This window comes from Saccoglossus kowalevskii, chromosome 1 (genome assembly GCF_978046115.1).
Source record: "Saccoglossus kowalevskii chromosome 1, keSacKowa6.1, whole genome shotgun sequence".
Taxonomy (NCBI): Eukaryota; Metazoa; Hemichordata; class Enteropneusta; family Harrimaniidae; genus Saccoglossus; species Saccoglossus kowalevskii.
In genome coordinates this window covers 24,792,008-24,811,733 of record NC_140641.1, presented here as the reverse complement: position 1 = coordinate 24,811,733, position 19,726 = coordinate 24,792,008, and the positions used below count along the sequence as shown (strand labels likewise).

At 36.1% G+C, this 19,726-nt stretch overlaps 1 protein-coding gene across 6 annotated transcripts in view; it reads right to left on the bottom strand.

The window, feature by feature from the left end:
* Positions 1 to 19,726, bottom strand: part of LOC102802858 (myotubularin-related protein 13-like) — a 69,876-nt gene that overhangs the window by 23,600 nt on the left and 26,550 nt on the right. For all 6 annotated transcript variants that reach the window (XM_085499921.1, XM_085499936.1, XM_085499926.1 and 3 more), the window contains exons 6-23: positions 18,755 to 18,887; positions 18,143 to 18,251; positions 16,908 to 17,021; positions 16,115 to 16,306; positions 15,836 to 15,964; positions 13,231 to 13,329; positions 12,814 to 12,954; positions 7,477 to 7,656; positions 6,997 to 7,146; positions 6,825 to 6,893; positions 6,352 to 6,507; positions 5,821 to 6,116; positions 5,203 to 5,369; positions 4,862 to 4,935; positions 4,577 to 4,772; positions 3,983 to 4,116; positions 1,795 to 1,973; positions 1,433 to 1,632 (exon numbers count right to left, since the gene is read on the bottom strand). In XM_085499921.1, coding sequence (XP_085356047.1) covers positions 1,433 to 1,632; positions 1,795 to 1,973; positions 3,983 to 4,116; positions 4,577 to 4,772; positions 4,862 to 4,935; positions 5,203 to 5,369; positions 5,821 to 6,116; positions 6,352 to 6,507; positions 6,825 to 6,893; positions 6,997 to 7,146; positions 7,477 to 7,656; positions 12,814 to 12,954; positions 13,231 to 13,329; positions 15,836 to 15,964; positions 16,115 to 16,306; positions 16,908 to 17,021; positions 18,143 to 18,251; positions 18,755 to 18,887 — 2,718 coding nt within the window. The remainder of the gene's footprint in view (positions 1 to 1,432; positions 1,633 to 1,794; positions 1,974 to 3,982; positions 4,117 to 4,576; positions 4,773 to 4,861; positions 4,936 to 5,202; positions 5,370 to 5,820; positions 6,117 to 6,351; positions 6,508 to 6,824; positions 6,894 to 6,996; positions 7,147 to 7,476; positions 7,657 to 12,813; positions 12,955 to 13,230; positions 13,330 to 15,835; positions 15,965 to 16,114; positions 16,307 to 16,907; positions 17,022 to 18,142; positions 18,252 to 18,754; positions 18,888 to 19,726) is intronic.

Sequence of the window (19,726 nt, the reverse complement as noted above, 5' to 3'; positions counted from 1 at the left end):
GATCAGAGAGTTCATGTGCAAATAAAGAACTGACACTAACGCCTTTACATGTACAGAAGTACTGACACATACACAAAATGTGCACAGAAAATACCAACATATGCAGTTCATGTGCACAGAAAATACTAACATATGCATGTCATGTGCACAAAAAGTACTGACATATGCATTTCATGTGCACAAAAAGTACTGACATATGCATGTCATGTGCACAAAAAGTACTGACATATGCATTTCATGTGCACAGAAAGTAGTGATATATGCATGTCATGTGCACAAAAAGTACTGACATATGCATGTCATGTGCACAGAAAGTACTGGCATATGCATTTCATGCAAAGAAAATGCTGACAATACCGGAAAAGTAATTTTGCTACCAGTGACAGCTTTCTATCATGAAATATACACTGAAAGTACATACTTTGATGTGCACAAAAAGTATGGACATGCACATACAAAGGCTAATATTCATATTTTAAAATTTCCTTAGCACCCCGAATTTGCAAACAAAATGACTGAACATATGATGCTATGTAAAGCAAGCATGTGTACACCACAACAAATGATAGTGTCTACGTACACGCTGCATTTATAAGACCACATTCGTTGTACACCATACTGCATTCAGACTCCACTGTTTACATTTCAAACAAAGCAAAAACAAGGACAAAAAAATAAATGAATGCCGAGCAGAGTGACACAAAAATGTGGAGATACCAAAGTTAGGAGGTGAACAGTTGTGGCAGTAGATAACACAAGTTTCTTGAAGACATTTACAATGACTTTTGAAAATAGTTTACGATGTAATGAGACAAGGCTGCTGTATACAAACAGAGAGAGACACAGGTAGTAGTTGATTTATTTTACACAACAAAACATGGTGAACTGGTATAAAAGCATGTTGTATTTGGCACGGTGAACAAGGTGAGATAACTAATGGATATATACATTGTTTTACATAATATATTGTCGATGTGTCAATTTTGAAACCCTATCACATGCCAGAGATATCAGTATTTACAACATAATGTAATGTAGAGTTTTTAATCTAAACACAAAAACAATGTGATATGTAACACAATTTTGTATGGTTATAATCATTAGGAATGGGTGCAGACACATTATTAAAGACATTTTAATTCAGTCATGTTTAGGGTGAGGTTACAATGAAAACAACTCGACTGTCGGGCATACTGGACCTTGTGTATTTAGGTGTAACACTGTGTAAGGTCAAAGAATGAAACAAAATCAGACACTGTTTGTCGAAACAATATCCTTGAATTGCAAAACACAGGATCTAAACTAATAGTTCCTGTTCCGTGGTAACAAAAAGCATTTAATACACATATCAATTTGTAACTATGACAACAGTGGCTGTTTTAAAGTGGATAGTTGCTATCTTAGAATGCTTAGGTCAAGTGAAATAACTCACTTATATCATCATCATCTTCATATAGCAAACTGTTAGGGCGACTATCACCCTGAGTGCCATCTATTGGCTTGGGCAATGTGGCTCTCCTCGGCACAAGGGGCTCCACTGGCAAGACATATTTCTGTTTCCTTGTGAGTTGCTTGTTTTTCACTCCAGGTTTTCGTGAGGCTGGTCGGAGGAAAGTTTTGGATGCCAGCTTCCTGTGAAACAAAAAATAAGAGATTTCATTTCAAAACAGACTTTTAATTATCAGCAGATACATGCTCTTTAAGTTGCTGAAAATAAACATGTGTGTATTGGTCACTTAGATCAAGATATTAGCGAATTTGATAGCAAACAAAAATTTTATAATACTCACTCACCTTAGAGTGGCAGTTTTATCTTTTTGTTTATGTGTTTGTAACATTGTCGCCGTTGCCACGATGCCATTAAATGCAAACATGTGAAAGATGGACTGTGGATATCGATACTTATTACACATTTTTCGGAACATTTCAATCCTTTCCTGATTGACTTCTTCATCAAATGCAATCTTCATCAACTGTTGACAAAATGTAATACATAAATACATCTTTTTTTAGTGTTTTATCGCATTAAAGACAAATAATACAGCACATTAGTACATAACATAATAGACTGACACAGACTTGTTGTTGTAAAGTATTACAGATGAAATCATTTATGTCAATCCACATTGCTGTCCGAACAATACATTATTGATAACAATTATTGATTGATTCTACTTAGGCCAAGATAAAAAAATAAATCAGGGTTCTCCCCAGAAAAAATGCATAGCGCCGGGGCTAATTTGCATAATAATTTGCATATCATTTACATATCTTTCCTTCATTGATTAACAGAACTTATTTACAATTATGAATATTAGTGAGCTCAGTCACAGGGCAAATATTTTTTTTAATGGAATCAACACATTATGTTTCACAATTTAGAAGAGTTTGAAACATTCTCGAAATACAAATGCTGCAGACTAAAAACAAACACAAAATAAATTATTGTTGCAATTTAATTGTTTTGTAAAACGTTGAAGGAAACGCATTCAAAATGTTAAGCCAGATTTATGTTCACGAATCTCATAATTTTATTCACTCCAAAAACATTCTCCTTCAAAAAATCGATCACGTAATTAATTGACGTATTGTTGTAATTTATTATTCGTACCATCAACTTCTAAAACGTTTACAGTTACAGTAATGAGCGAACAAATAAAGCTTCAAAACGATCATCAAAGTTACGACGTGACATAACTTACTTGGCCATGTTATACACCAGTTATAGCAATAATTCCTCAACAAATTTTACTTTTTTTTTTTTTTTTTTGATATGAAATGTAAGTAAAATCAGACTTATTTTTATCGGGAGCGATTATTTTTGATCACTTGATCGCTTCGGTAAAAAAAACCAGACCCGCCATGATGTTTGTGAAACATTAGCATGTGTCCTTTGACCCGATGGGTCAAGAATGCCATTAACCAATCAAAATGCCGCATGGTAATGCCGGTAGAACCCGAAGTTTTCCGAATGGTAGTGATCATAAAGATTACATTGCGGAAGTAAAGCGATGTCGTAGCACGGTGTGTTGGCATCGATTTCAATTGACAACTGCATGATAGCTTTCGAAATAGGTGATTTGCAGTTTTTAAAAGGTAAATTAAGTCTTGAAAGAAGAGTTTTTACATGATTCGCAATGATAACAGTTCGAATGTATTTTACCAAATTACGCAATAAACACGTTGTTTTTTTCTTGAGTAGCGTGAACTGATCGTGAACTCCGATTTGACCATGTTATATCGAGGTGGAATTGATTTTGAAATAATTTTAGCTTTCAATCTAAAGACTGTGTCTATCGCAGAAAGTATTTACTTACAAACAAAGAGGTGCTAATTCCACAAACTTGACTAGCCGCTACCATGGAGGTAATATCTCTTTTCTACCTCCATGCCGCTACGTATCGTGCAACTAGGTCTATTGTTTATAAATTATAATCCACGACTGACAGGATGCGTGTCGGTCGGTACGTAATTATACTAACAATCAGACAATAGTCCTCGTCGGAAGCATTTCCGTGGTGGTCACTAATTTTGAGTGACGGTCGGGGCCGACCGACGTGGCGAACAAAGATTTTTCACATCTGATATTGGCATGTCAAATATGAAATCAAGCGCCGAGGTGGGAACACATAGCGCCGAGGTCCCAAGTGAAGCGCCGAGATTCACAGGTATAGCGCCGTGGACCTCGGCGCTAAAAAGCCCTGGGGAGAACCCTGTAAATAGATGAAATTGTTTTCTAAAAATCAATGTGGAAGATTGTTTTTTTTATCTCTATTATAAAATTGGGCTTTAATTTTTCATGAAAACTGGATTTTTCTTCTTTTTTTTTTTAAACACAAAAACCTAAAAGAACAGATGCAATGCACATGAATATTTATTTTATCAAACGTATTTCAAATCTTGTTCAACTGACTGCAAATTAAGCTAGAAGTGAATTGTGAACAGCTTTCTAGAAGGTAACACGGTCTTCAACATATCTCACCTGAAACGTGGCTGCTCTTAACTGCAACGCCTCAGATAGATATTGCTCTATGTGTGGCATGCTACTAATACTAACTTTCTTCTCTTTGATCAATGAGGCGATTGGAAAGCTACGAATCACCACCTGCTCACAAGCTGTGAAAACAGAAACCACAAAATAGAAGTATTAATATCGAGTATAATACATTTGTATTTACACTCAAAAGATATTGCCATGACGTTTGTGCAAGGTAAGATCAATTCTTGAGTCCTTGAATTACGACAAAACCCTGAGTCATTTGAGAATGTTGAAACATAAATTTTTACGTTTTGAGGTTTTTATGGCATTTAAGGACAAAATGTCATATACGCCACTGACACTTTGTGTCTTAGGACCACAGAGAAATTATCACTCTTACTCGCAAAATTCATGAAAATGTTTCTCATGAAATTTACATTAAAATAACATTTAAATTTACAGTAATTATTTGTATATCCAGCATCAACATCAACAAATTTTTATTTGCATTTATTCAAAATGATTTAAATTTGTCTCTTGTTCCAGATTATTTTTGTAAAGAGACAGAAAAACATGCGAAGTTGAATAAATGTGTACCTTGTATATCGCATGGTGTGCCTTTAAAGACAACTCTATATGTTGTGAGAAAAAGAGCGCCCTCTGCAGGTAGAAGTTGCGGACCCCCTAAGTTGATGCCACTTCCTTCTTCTCTGCCATCTTGTATGAGGTAACCTCTCAGGCCATCTAGAACCAGCTCCTCTCCTGGCAGCAATGATGGTTTTAAGATCTTCGGCTGAGAAAGAAGTGAAAGAAAAATAAAGTAAGATAGTATACAGACACATAGTACAAATTTATCTTAACTTGAAATTAATCATCACATACCTTCTTGATCGGTGGCAGTCGTTTGCTTTCTTTGTTCACGGCTTCTAATGTTTCAATGTGCATAGCAACAACACCTATGAGGTAAACGAAAACAAAAATTAAACCCACAAACAGCAAAATGCTGCACATGCCACCAACTATATACAAGTCACACAGCTTGAGTGAAATCAGCCCAGGGAATGATCAAGAACAGATTTTGGATTTTGAACAAACCGGCTTCCAGTCAAACATACACTGTTGTATATTAAATCATATTAAATCATAAAACCAAATACAAAACGACATGCATTTGCTATCTACTGCATACAACAGTTCATGGGTATAAGTTTATATTTTTTTACCTGGTATCATTTGATGAAGTGATTTCTGATGTTCCGGCGTGACTTCGCCTTCACTGCATACTTTATCTACAAACTTTGATATGAAGCGCACTACACTACCAGCTGGGTCGGTATTATCCCCTTCTTCAAAACCGCTCTCTCCTTCCAGACTGTCGCTGCCACCAATACTTTAAATCAGAATCAACGTTGAAAATTTAGAGAGCAATCACACAATATCATGTGGGTAACGTGGTATACATAATAAAAATACACAACTGTTGCTTAGAGTCCATGCTTCACTCCGCCACCATACACCCCTGCATGTCACTAGCGCCCCAAAACAAAGCTAGTAATATCTCATTATCCATTCAGATTTATGCAAACGACATGCAGATGTCTATGGCGATCTTGGGAAATAAAGTATTTGTTGCACAGATGATTGATTGACAATTTTATGTTACTGGAATTTTCAACAACCAATCAAATTCATGATCTACAGCTGCCCGTGATGAGATATTCCTAGCATTGTACCTCGGCATTAGTGGATTGGCGAATAGTAAGTGAAACATCGCGTACGATCTCAGCTTACAGAAAGTGGAGAGATATAAATAAATGTCCCAACCTCTTGAATGATCTTACCTATGTGACACATTACTGCTGCCACTCTCCCCTTCGTGGCTGAACATGTTTTTAAGTCCTTTACTTATATCGAGCGGTACTCTCATGAACACCATTCTATTTGCATAGTGTATGGCTTGACTATAAACCGTGCTTTCTTCATTACTTATCATCTCAAGCTTTTTACTCTTGGGTTGATTAGGCCACTGCCTGATCTGCTCGGCTGCGATCTCCAATGCCGACTTTTCCAGTGAAACATAACCCTCTGTTGTTTTCCGCGACGACTCCGGACTTGCAGTAAATGCTTCGTCTAAATCCTAATAATGTATAAGCAGTAGACACAATGTTTGAATTGCATTCACATTTCATACCATGAATTGGGTCTGTGGAATATAGTTGTACAGAAAGTATCTTTCCAACAGCACTGGAATTTATTGTCAATGCAACAAAACCTTGTTTTAGTAATGATCAATTCACTATCAGAATCTTATTTAATATATACAAATATTCTGAAAACAATATCATATGATGAACAGACTAATTTTCACATACCAAGTTTTCTTTATGTTCATCGTGAGGTACATACAGGGACCGAATGTCTTTCTGTACATCAGAGTAGAATGTGGCCTGCCAGAACTGCATACTGGCCCAGACAGGATGGTCTTGCACACATGTGTAGGCAAACTGTATTACTCCAGTACATAATTTCTGTAAAGTAAAAAACAGAAAGTTTTAGTAACCAATGGCACTATAATAAACATACCAATGTGCACCTGTAGTCCATTATGACTTGTCTGTGTACCAACTTCGAACAAAACTAGTCTAGGCCCCAGGAATGATGTCAGATGCATACACGCAGACAGACAGACAGACATGGACAGACGGAATCCAAAACACAAGTCCTTGGGAGATTTAAAAAAAAACAGTCTCAAAAAATATGTACACACATTTATCAGCTTGAGCGAAGCAGTCGTCTCGTAGAGAGACAATATTTCATTTGCATAATGTGATGAACGTTAACTTACTCGGCAAAATGATCCTGTGAGCGGCAGCAAGGCAGTAGAAACGGAGTGTTCTTCAGTACATGCGTCCTCCTACAAGAATATGGAAATACAAAAATGGAATTTATAGCAGTATGAAATTTAAAATTACTTTTAGAGAACAGTTTTCAAGGACATGGCCTTTGTTCTTACTCACCTGTAAAGCGCAATTCATGAGTCTTACGATCAGGTCGAACTGTTGACTCTCAAGCATGGCTCGGTTCTGTGACGCATGTAAGGTCAACTCTTTGGTCAGAGCATTGCGTACAACTCGACTCTTGAGAGACCTCAGAACCGCCGGGAATGTCTGTGAATTAAAAAAATACAGAGCAAATAACTGCTTATTAATATTACATGGGAAGTTTAATCTATGTTGTTTTGTTTTTGCTAATTAGTGTGAAACATTGAACTATGAAACATATCCCAATAACATTGCGAATATAATCGATAAAGCCTACAAGATCATCTATTTGAGCAACTCAAAAAAAGCAGCAGTTGTCACGGCTGTGTGTGTTCAAAGATTGAGTAAATAAATGAATTTGACTTGTACATACTATGTGTAGTATGGGACCCATATCAAACACACAGGGTTGTCATGACCACCATACTGTAATATTTTCAATGAAATTGCACTTACCTTTCTTGCATCAAGTATTTTATTTTCAAATATATTTGTAACACACGTCCTCAGGACTTCCAGTCTCCGTGCGTTGTTATTGATTATGTTCATCTTAGCTGTAAGGTTTCCAGGCGAGGGCCCATGTGGTACAAATTGTGGTTTTGGTTGTCGCATATTCTGCAGCTGGGCTTTTAAATTCTGGTTGAGTAGAGAAAATAAAGTTCACTTCACAGATTTTTGAAATAAATACCAATGTATGCATATATGAATTGAAACAATATGCAGAGTTACAGTTTTCATCGTACTCTCATGCATACAACACCTGCGGTTAAGCAACTCCTGATAGAGTTATGGTTTTCCAACATACTATCACGCATATGTACACTTACTGACTTAACAACTCGCTATGGAGCTAGGATGTTTGCCATACTATCACACATACAACACTTACTGACTTATCAACTCTCTATGGAGCTAAGATGTTTGCCATACTATCACACATACAACACTTACTGTCTTATCAACTCTCTATGGAGCTAGGATTTTTGCCATACTATCACACATACAACACTTACTGACTTATCAACTCTCTATGGAGCTAGGATGTTTGCCATACTATCACACATACAACACTTACTGACTTATCAACTCTCTATGGAGCTAGGATGTTTGCCATACTGTCACACATACAACACTTACTGACTTATCAACTCTCTATGGAGCTACAGTACAGTTCTCGCGGAAGCTTTGGTTTTTGTGGCATCATTGTCGCCTACGCATGGCTTCATTGTCGCCTCAGCATCGCATCATTGTGGCATCAGCTTCGCGTCATTGAAAATTGAAGCTGTGTTCGCCTCGCTATTTTGTGGCATCATCGTGGCCTCAGCTTCGCAGTCTCATGGCATCAACATGGCATCAGCTTCAACTTATTGTGACATGAGTATGACCTCATTATTTGCACGCAGAAGGGCAGTAGACAGAACATGTACAGAAGTTCGATATGTAATCGATTTGAAATTCAAGGCGAATAAAATAATATGATCAAGAGTAAAATGACATTTTAAAAAGATATCTTGTTTAATTATTTTAGTGTTGCGAGTATTGGGCACCAAAAACTTTGCCAAGTACATTACAATCGGCAAGGTGACGAGTTTCATATTGACTGGAAGGAAAATCGTGATAAATTCAAATCACACGATGGAATCGTCGTTCTGATACAACACAATTTGCTGTATACGAAGTGAAACTGTTCTTGTTATAAAATTTACCTTTTTTCGCTCATTTTATTTGCTGCTAGAAGAGCAGATTCCTCATTTCAGTGGTATTTTTCTGTGTTTCGTTTAGTTTTAGCCGAGTACGACCCATGCCCGGACTACTAAAACATGCAATACACACGTACGCCGCCTGGTGCGTCGGCGCCAGTCATCTTGATACAAAGTTCCAAAACAAGTGCGTACATTTCCAACATATGATTGGATGGTTGTGGTGGCGTCGGTCTGGTAAAATTTGACAACCAATTCTCAAAATTATGTCACGATCAGTGATCTGAGCTCGATCTATACGTACTTTAAAATTATTCTCACAAACATATTTTCGAATGAAAACGAGCCACATGCCCTGTAAAAAATCGAATAGTGCTTGACATGCAGAAATAATTTATTGGGCTTCAGAAAAAAAACGTGTCCATTTAGTGTGGCCGTAAATATTTGGTCACCAGCCGATGAACAATTTGAAAATCATGATTCACACGGAAGTCCTTCGATACTGAAAATCATCGACCCCAGTCTGGTTTACCTTATTTCCCAACTTGCAAAACTGATTTGTATCTCAGCCCTGTTTTTTATTCTTTCTTTTTTTGAACTGAGGTAAAATCCCATCAGTTTGTTAAAATATACCGATGTTTTTCAGTGAATAATTGCGAAGCCTGTCACAGCACAAAAAAAACTTTGTGAATCGACGATGGAGATTGGATGGTACGACGACCCTTCAATTTGCGTTAAATATGTTTTGTTACAACATCATTGATTGGCTGAGAGTCACCTGATCGGAGCACGACCTGGGTCACAGAACCATATTAGTCCGTATTATCAACGGGACTTTGCGAGAAAACCACACCCACATTTTCAACCATTTTAGCGCGGAAGTTGCCAACAAATGTCGAAAACTCGTGAATTTTATGAATTCAAATAAAATAAAACTAGCGATTCGTAAGACTGGTTAATAATATATCCCCCGATGCTCTTCGATTTTTTTATTTCAAGGTGAGAAATGGATACTAGTAGTTGAAGTTCCATCGATTTCAAGGCGACTATTTAACCGCGACAACTCTACGCTCTGTTGTTGTTTCGCGAGGTAAAACAAAAATACAATAAATAGTACTTGTTTAATTATTTGGTTGTACAGCCCGCAGATTACGGGACATGATCCCCATGAATTGCGATAAATAAATGCTGATTGTGTTGAATGACGGACGTCGGGACCGTTTGAAGAAACAAATTACGGTCGGTAGACATTTTAAACAAATGAAATTATTAACGAAAGACGAGATTTTTCTAGGTATTTACGATCATACGGTCATACCAAATATATACAAAATTGACAAATACACAAAGAGGTGTAATAGTACCGGTAGGTCATTTTTATTTTAGCCTTAGAAATATTTTCTTTCACTCAGTCCACGTCCATGCGTGGGAATTCTATTTAGCTTCATGGTCCTTCAGCTTGTCTTCTGCTTGGGGGGAAATAACAATAATTATACAAATCGTAAACTCAACACAATCAGGAAAAGAAACCCAGACAACCATGTTGTACTTCTGTTGAATACATTTTGTAGCAGTGTGTCACGTCGGAATATTGTCTAAAATAAAATATTCAATCCCAGCCAAATCTAGGTCAAAGGGTCAGATTGCGTGCATATAATTATAGATAGTTAAAACAAAAAGTATTTGAACTTTTGAGGTTGTTCAACATCTATGCACGGTTACTAAACTAGTAACCGTGATCTATGAAAACCAGAAAATTTTTAGTAGTCCGAATTGTTGCACGGTCGAAAATAAAACGGAAATTGACCAGTCAAAAGCGGTAGCGGTCAAGAAGTTTGGGGGAAATGAATACAGTACTTCTTTGTTTGATGAAGCGATGCTGATGCCACATTGTCGCCATAATGAGGCCACAATGAAGCGAAGCGATAATCGCCTAACTTTTTAATGTCGCGACATTGAAGCGATGCTGAAGCCATAACAATGCCATAATGATGCGATGCTGGAGCGAAGCTGACGCTGAAGTGAAGCCAAAGCTTCCGCGAGAACTGTACTGTAGGATGTTTGCCTAACTATCACACATACAACACTTACTGACTTATCAACTCTCTATGGAGCTAGGATGTTTGCCTAACTATCACACATACAACACTTACTGACTTATCAACTCCCTATGGAGCTAGGATGTTTGCCATACTATCACACATACAACACTTACTGACTTATCAACTCTCTATGGAGCTAGGATGTTTGCCATACTATCACACATACAACACTTACTGACTTATCAACTCTCTATGGAGCTAAGATTTTTGCCATACTATCACACATACAACACTTACTGACTTATCAACTCTATGGAGCTAGGATGTTTGCCATACTATCACACATACAACACTTACTGACTTATCAACTCTCTATGGAGCTAGGATGTTTGCCTAACTATCACACATACAACACTTACTGACTTATCAACTCTCTATGGAGCTAGGATGTTTGCCATACTGTCACACATACAACACTTACTGGCTTATCAACTCTCTATGGAGCTAGGATGTTTGCCTAACTATCACACATACAACACTTACTGACTTATCAACTCTCTATGGAGCTAGGATGTTTGCCTAACTATCACACACACAACACTTACTGACTTATCAACTCTCTATGGAGCTAGGATTTTTGCCATACTATCACACATACAACACTTACTGACTTATCAACTCTCTATGGAGCTAGGATGTTTGCCATACTATCACACATACAACACTTACTGACTTATCAACTCTCTAGGGAGCTAGGATGTTTGCCATACTATCACACATACAACACTTACTGACTTATCAACTCTATGGAGCTAAGATTTTTGCCATACTACTGTAAAATGACTAATTTTCACTGGGTTTAAATTTCACTGATTTACCATTTCAGGCATATTCAGTGGGTTTTAAATTCACGGTTTCATCATTTAGATAATGTGTTCTATGCTAAATTTTACATATTCACTGTGTTTTAATTTAGCGCATTTTTCCAGTCAGCGAAATAAGCTAAATTAAAACCCAGTGAATAATTAACCCCTTTACAGTATCACACATACAACACTTACTGACTTATCAACTCCCTATGGAGCTAGGATTTTTGCCATACTATCACACATACAACACTTACTGACTTATCAACTCTATGGAGCTAGGATGTTTGCCATACTATCACACATACAACACTTACTGACTTATCAACTCTCTATGGAGCTAGGATGTTTGCCACACTATCACACATACAACACTTACTGACTTATCAACTCTCTATGGAGCTAGGATTTTTGCCGTACTATCACGCATACAACACTTACTGACTTATCAACTCTCTATGGAGCTAGAATGTTTGCCTAACTATCCCACATACAACACTTACTGACTTATCAACTCTCTATGGAGCTAGGATTTTTGCCATACTATCACACATACAACACTTACTGACTTATCAACTCTCTATGGAGCTAGGATTTTTGCCATACTATCACACATACAACACTTACTGACTTATCAACTCTCTATGGAGCTAGGATGTTTGCCATACTATCACACATACAACACTTACTGACTTATCAACTCTCTATGGAGCTAAGATGTTTGCCATACTATCACACATACAACACTTACTGACTTATCAACTCTCTATGGAGCTAGGATGTTTGCCATACTATCACACATACAACACTTACTGACTTATCAACTCTCTATGGAGCTAGGATTTTTGCCATACTATTACACATACAACACTTACTGACTTATCAACTCTCTATGGAGCTAGGATGTTTGCCATACTATCACACATACAACACTTACTGACTTATCAACTCTCTATGGAGCTAGGATGTTTGCCATACTATCACACATACAACACTTACTGACTTATCAACTCTCTATGGAGCTAGGATGTTTGCCATACTATCACACATACAACACTTACTGACTTATCAACTCTCTATGGAGCTAGGATGTTTGCCATACTATCACACATACAACACTTACTGACTTATCAACTCTCTATGGAGCTAGGATGTTTGCCATACTATCACACATACAACACTTACCGCTTTAGCGACTCCTTCATTGATCTTCTCCTTCACCCTGACAGGATCTAATCCACGGAATACTGGGATATGGATTCTGGAATAAGCACCGTCACAGGGTTTGGGAATTTTCTGACTGTATGGCTGTGAATTGGGATTTTCCTAAAGCACAAAACAAATAAATGAAACATTAAAAGTAACAATACACTGCTAGCTTATCCTTCTAAGATCAATCATTCCCACTCCTACCCCCACCAGACATGTGTATAAAAAAAAAGAAAAAAAAAATTTTTTTTGAAAGCGAAAAATGTAGTTAAAACCCTGGGTCCAAGACTGAACTACTCTACTGTAAAAATTGTTACTGCTTTTAGCTCATCTTTTAAGCTATTATAAAGTACATTACTTATTATTCAGAACAAACATGTAAAACTCGCTTACATTTATGTACATGTGTTTGGCTATTTCCTGGATACTGTGCAACATTCGATCTGGTTTTCTATTTTCTTGTAGCAGTGTTTCCTGGATATTTGCTGACACCTGAATCGCATGAAATGGTAAATAAAACAATGATACCGTTAAAGTCCTAATATAAACCGCATACGTAATAGTAACCGCACCCCAATTCCGGCTTCGGGGTTAAAGAGTTCTCAACAAAAATTGAAAACTTGAAAAGTACCTATTACTAACCGCACCCCCAATTCAACAAGACCGTGACTGACTTCATTGTTTCAACCAGCTGTTCCAAAACGGCATTGTTCCTAATCCTATTCATTTGTTTCGACAACATGCCTAAAAATATTCACACCTATTTATTGTTCAGCGGTGATAAGATGTCAGACCACAGGCGGTCAGACAGGCAATGAAACTGCTTTTGTTCTGGCGGCGACCTCTGTCAATACTCTTTCTGAATACGCCTGTGTTTCGTAAGTTTTAGACAATGAGCTTTTATCAGCGTAAAAGTGTTAAACTGAGCATTGAAGAATAATTTATCTTTCGAAAACAAATAATTTCTTGATTTAAAAAAAAAAATCATGCCGTTTTCCCATGGAAATCAAAGGCAAAAGGTCGCGCTACATTATCGGTAAATCTCTTCCGTGTTGCGTTCACCATGAAGTCGCTGAACTGTCATTAACATATTCAAATGAGCTATGTAATTTAGACACGTGGGCACCCTCCAGCATTTTGATTGGTTTATTAGCGACTTGACCTATCCGGTCAATAATACGTCACGTGAGCATTCAAAAACATGCTGGATATCGTATCGGCTGTTTACATGTGACTGAAATCATTCGCTTACGGGGAAACTAAGTTGAATTTTACTTGCATTTTATAAAAATTCAACAAATTTATTATTCGTGCGTTATTGTAATCACTACTAAATAATAATCACCAATATCTACACTTCGAAAACAAGTAAGTTATTCACTTGTGACCCGCAGCATGGCCGGATCGAGCTACCGTTATGTGATCATTTGCTACTACCGTAAGCAGTGCATTTGTGTTTTTATTTGAAACTTCTGTTAGAATATACTTTTTGTTACCAAGAAAATTAAAAATGCATATTACATTAAAAATACTGAGTATTTTTTGTATCATGTGGAATTTTTTTTTGATTGACTGTAATTTTTCAACATTTCGTAACGCCTATTTTAGAACCAAAATAAGGCCTTTCACTCTTCCCCGACGCCTATTCAAGAGATTGTACGGTGTATTGTTTGTTTTGTGCATGTGTTGTGGACAAAAAATGACCACGCCCATTTAGTGATTGCAATATGTACGTAATAGAAACCGCACCCCGAACTTGAGCTTTTCATCCCAATTTTTAAATTGATACATTGTAATATAAACCGCGGTTTATAATAGGACTTTAACGGTAATAACAAATGCAGGTCTTTTGTCCAGCAATGTACTATTTACTTCGTTTATCCTGTGATTAAAATTAAATTACCGGATTCCGCCGTAAATTCGCCCAGGGCCGTTAAAACGGCAGTTCGGGTTTTTAAAAATATAAAATGGGACCAAGAAACCACCCAGGGAGATTTTTCTGCAGTTTTTTAAGGTGTTATTTTAATCTTTTCTGATGCCTAAAAGTTTCGCCTATTCAAGAGTATTGATGTTTATTGGGTTAGCTCCGTTTCGACAATGAGCTGTTATCACTGTAAACAATGTTAAATTATTTTTCAAATGCTTAATTTATCTTTTGAAAACAACTAATTTTTTTATTTAAAAAACAAATCATGGCGCTTTCCCATCAAAATCCAAGCCAAAAGATCATGCAACAACATTGGCAAATCACTTCTGTGCTGCGTTCAATAACATTAACATATTTAAATGAGCTATGGTAATTTGAACATGTTGGCATCATCCATCGTTTTCATTGGTTAATTATTGATTTGACCTATTAGGTCAAAGAACACCATTTCACGTCAAAACATGGCAGATATTCATTTCTACAGAATCGAGCGTTGAAAATGCAATTGGAATCATTCGCTTACAATGAAATAAGTTGAAATTTATTTGCATTTTATAACAATTCAACGAATTTATTTTTTGTATGTTATTATAATCATTACTAGGTAATAATCAACAATTGTGAAACGCAGCATGACCGGATTGCGCTACTGCGATCATTTGCTACTAAGCAATGCAGTTGTGTTTGTTGTTATATGAAACTTTTTTTAGAATATACTTTCGTTACTAATAAAATGAAACAAAATAATTGTATTTGGCGCACGAGGTTCGTTAATGTGATTTTTTTAGAGAAAGATGCACGGTCTACTTTTCAATCCAGCTAGAAAAAAATGTATACAATTTTAGATTAGCTTCTGCAATAATTTCATTCGTTTTGGGTGGTCCAACTGCCGATGTTGAAAATCGGCGTAGGTGGATTTTTCAATGAAAATATAAGCCCCCTAAAAATATTTGATGATAATTTTTTGAAAATTTTAACCCCAATAAGGGCCCACCAGCCGTGAAACCGTGATTTTTCAGATGGGCGAATTTACGGCAGAATCCGGTACTAACTGGTAATTCAAAAGCTCACCTCGTCAAAGATGTCGCAAATCCTGAATGGCGGCCCCCTCTCTTGTACAAAGGTATTAAATGACATGCCGCTCAATACCTTTTGTAGAAGATCATCTCCTGCCAGGCCTCGCTCGAAGAGAAAAAGTCCCTATTAAAGTAGCAGCAATGAAGAAGAGAAGAATCAATTATTAGTAAATAAGAAAAAATAGAAATTGACCAACAAATTTGTTTCCGGTCAAGATCTTTAGTTTGTTGTTACTCTTAATCTAGATAAAGTCAAGGTGTGAAGTAAAAATACCTTATGAAATGTGATCACTGGCTCGGGATGGATTCGAATGATTGTCAAACACGACCTGTAACCCATGAATAATTCGGCAAACAATCGAACAAAAATGGCGCGTATTTCCTTATCTAGCATTTGTTGAATTGATTGTGACTGCGATGGCGGTGGGAAAGCGTGGTCTGCATTCTGCAGGTCTGGACTCAATACCTTTGTGGGAGTGAATAAGTTTGTTTGGTTAATATGTCTCCTGGCATAGAAAAACTTAAGTATGTAATACTAAAGCTACAAAAAGTGATCAGAATTGAAATTAGACCATACAATGAACAGTTTGTATAAATCATAGATGTGTTTTCAGTTCCAAGTATGTTTCCTGGTAGCCATGTTAATGAGCGTTCGCAACAGAAATGGAATCAATTTTATAAATGGTCATCCAGGAGGTTTGTTTCAGTTTTTAACAAATTTAACAGACATGCTTGTATGTATTCTCCAGAATAACTTACAAAAGTAGGTATGGATTCCAAGACATTGTAAATGTCATTTTTTGTCTTTGCATTGTGTGTGTGTATGAATGTAAAACATGTTTTCTAGAATATATGAAAAGTTTGTAAATTTTCAAAGGTAACGTGGATCAGAATTGAAATTAGCCTACAAAAAAGAATCAAAATGTTCAGAACAAAATCGAAGGTAAATCACATATGCTTATTACATAATTTGAAAAAGTTCACAGGGATACAAAGCTCGCAAACGTCACAGTATCAAATTGTTTTCTCAGACTCAAAAAAAACATTTGTCTTTCATTAAAACTTACCATTGTTAGCTCTTGATGTACTCGATTATAAATATGATCTGGCAGCAGCGGAAGGTTCTGATGTTCTGGTATAGATATATATCCACCATCAAGATCAGCCACGATCACATCCAACTTTAAAAAAAAAAAATAAAAAAAAAAATAAAAAAAAAATTATCATTAGCATAGACATTTGCTATTTGGATAAAAAAAATTTGCGAATACAAGTCTTGGAGTGAATGAATAAATTTGGATTTGGTTGAGGCACATCTTTGTTGATGACATGGGAACTAAAAAACAGGTCAAGTTAAAGAAAGTAATACAAACAAGCAAAATTACTCGGTAATAAATTCCTGTGTTATTTAACATCCTCTAGATGCATTCACCATGGTTTGTATGTATTAAACAGAGGATCTGGCAGGTTTTTTTTCATTTAAACAAAATAGGCATTTCACTCCAGTACTTGCATGCTTCAAAGCATGAATACTATTACTCAGTGAAATATTGGAAGACATTATGCGCCATGTGATTACTATATTATTGAGCACAAAACAAGTCTCTGAACTCAAAACTGTACTGTATGGGAAATATAATTTGAATGTCCCGCCAATTGTTAGCTATGTTTTACCTGATATTTTAATAGAACATGTATATGCTAACATCTTATGTTCACCATTGTCTGCCTTGAAAGAATACATTGTCAGTTTGAATTAATAAACCAGTGATTGACAGACAATTTGAAGCATTTCATGTCTGTTTAAAAATGCCTTCTCATCAACTTTTAAATGAGAATCACACCTAATTAAACAAACGACAAAGCCATACTCTACAAATATACATGATTGTAAGTGATTGTATAAAAAACGCATTCTGATAATCGAAAAGATAGATTTCACCGAGAACTTCGACCAGACGCACCACAATCCAGTGTGATTTGCATACTGAAATTTGGTCGCCATCTTTGCTTTTATACATGTCGTAGTATGCTACTATCTAATTATGGTTTGTGCTGCGTCCAACTTTAAATTAGGCAAAGAATGGAAATAAAATGTAGTTATCAAAACCTGATATGCTCAGTTCAGTTATTCCATGAAAAGCTTTTTTAGAATCAACCATCAAATCTTGCTTCACATGTCTAAGCATAGACAGATTTCGTAAAATACACCAGGGCCAGTGGATAGTGTAAACCACCTGATAACTTGATGACATCACAGACCACTCAAATGTGGCAAAATCATGTGAATAATATTACTCACCAATTCTTGTATTTCACTTTTATTTGAGGAATGAACACCCATGATAAATGGTGTTGGCGTACTTAATACTTCCAACAAAGCATTTGGCAGTACAGGAATATATACATAACTGTGTGAGAAAAAAGAATCCTATGTATCAGTCTGAAAGAACGATAATAACTGTATTTGAACTTCTAGTACTGAATGACAGAGGTGTGTCTATGGGCAAACTAAGTCACATATTAAATGATTCAGTTTGCAGTAAATGCAATGTTTTGTTAATGCATGCTTCTATTCCACACACACTTCTAATACTCTATAAGCAAATACGGTATTATGAAAAAGACAATATATGATTTAGGATATTTAAATTAGGTATAATAATTAAATTGTCACTTTGATTGGTTATTAGCCAATTACCGTAAAATCTGTATTAGAAGTCGCATTTTTAATAGAAGTCACACACATTCTTTTTGAACAATTGTATGTGTAGATGCTCTAATAGAAGCTGCATCCCTTCCGATGCCTTGTACCATTTTAATAGTATCCACGGCTTTCAATACAGATTTTACAGTAATTGACAATACTGACAAAGTTCGCATTACATTCAATACTACCGTATAATTTACATACCTATACTTCAATGGAAATAAGATTGCCAACAACGCTGTACTAGCATCTGTGAGTCTGGAGTAACTACTTGATAGAAATAAAACCTTGCTGTCTGTCATTGCTGCACAGAATAGACATAGCACATTGTGGATACCTGCAATCAAACAGACAAATCAACTTCACAGGAAAAAGATGTACCGGTAATATCACCACCTTCCATTTGCTCATAAATCTACAATAGTGACATTCAATGTATAGAAATGCCACCTCGTGCAAAAATTTTTTTTAGGCAATAAACTAATTTGTTGAACTTTCAACTTTGTTTTGTGTTCAATAGTAATGACATATATAATTTTTATTGTTAAAATGGCAGTGCAACTTTTTTTTTTATTCTGACTGAACGAAATCTTGGTCACATTACCAGGAATTGGATGAACAAAAGTAATTGTTAATGACACAGTCCCCGTTCAAAATTTTGTGATCTGACATATCAATTTGATGCTGATGAAGTCATTGAGATTAGATTGAAACCATTAATAGGAGATGGATTTGTGAAAAAAAATATTATTTAGTGCTTTTACATGAGAATTGGACATTGGGCAGTCATTTTGAATAATGTTCATGTTGATGTATCTATTGGTATACTATCTTTGTACAAAATTTAAAGAGAAACATTCATTGCATTCAAGAGAAAGTTGCATGGGTATCATGAAAAACAAAATGTCTGCCAGTCAGTCATATTTGTTCGAATCACGAAAAAAATATGACATGCACCTATAACCCAATATGTATGATCAACACATCAACTTTGATCTAAATTGGCCTAGTCATCTCTGAGAAACAGCTCCAGACATGTAAAATATGACGATTTAACACTTTTACAGGAAATTTGGGCATCAGCCAGCCATATCGAATCAAATCACAAAAATAATAATGGTGTAGTTGTAATTCTTGGTATACTATATTTGTACAAAATTTAAACAGAAATGTTCA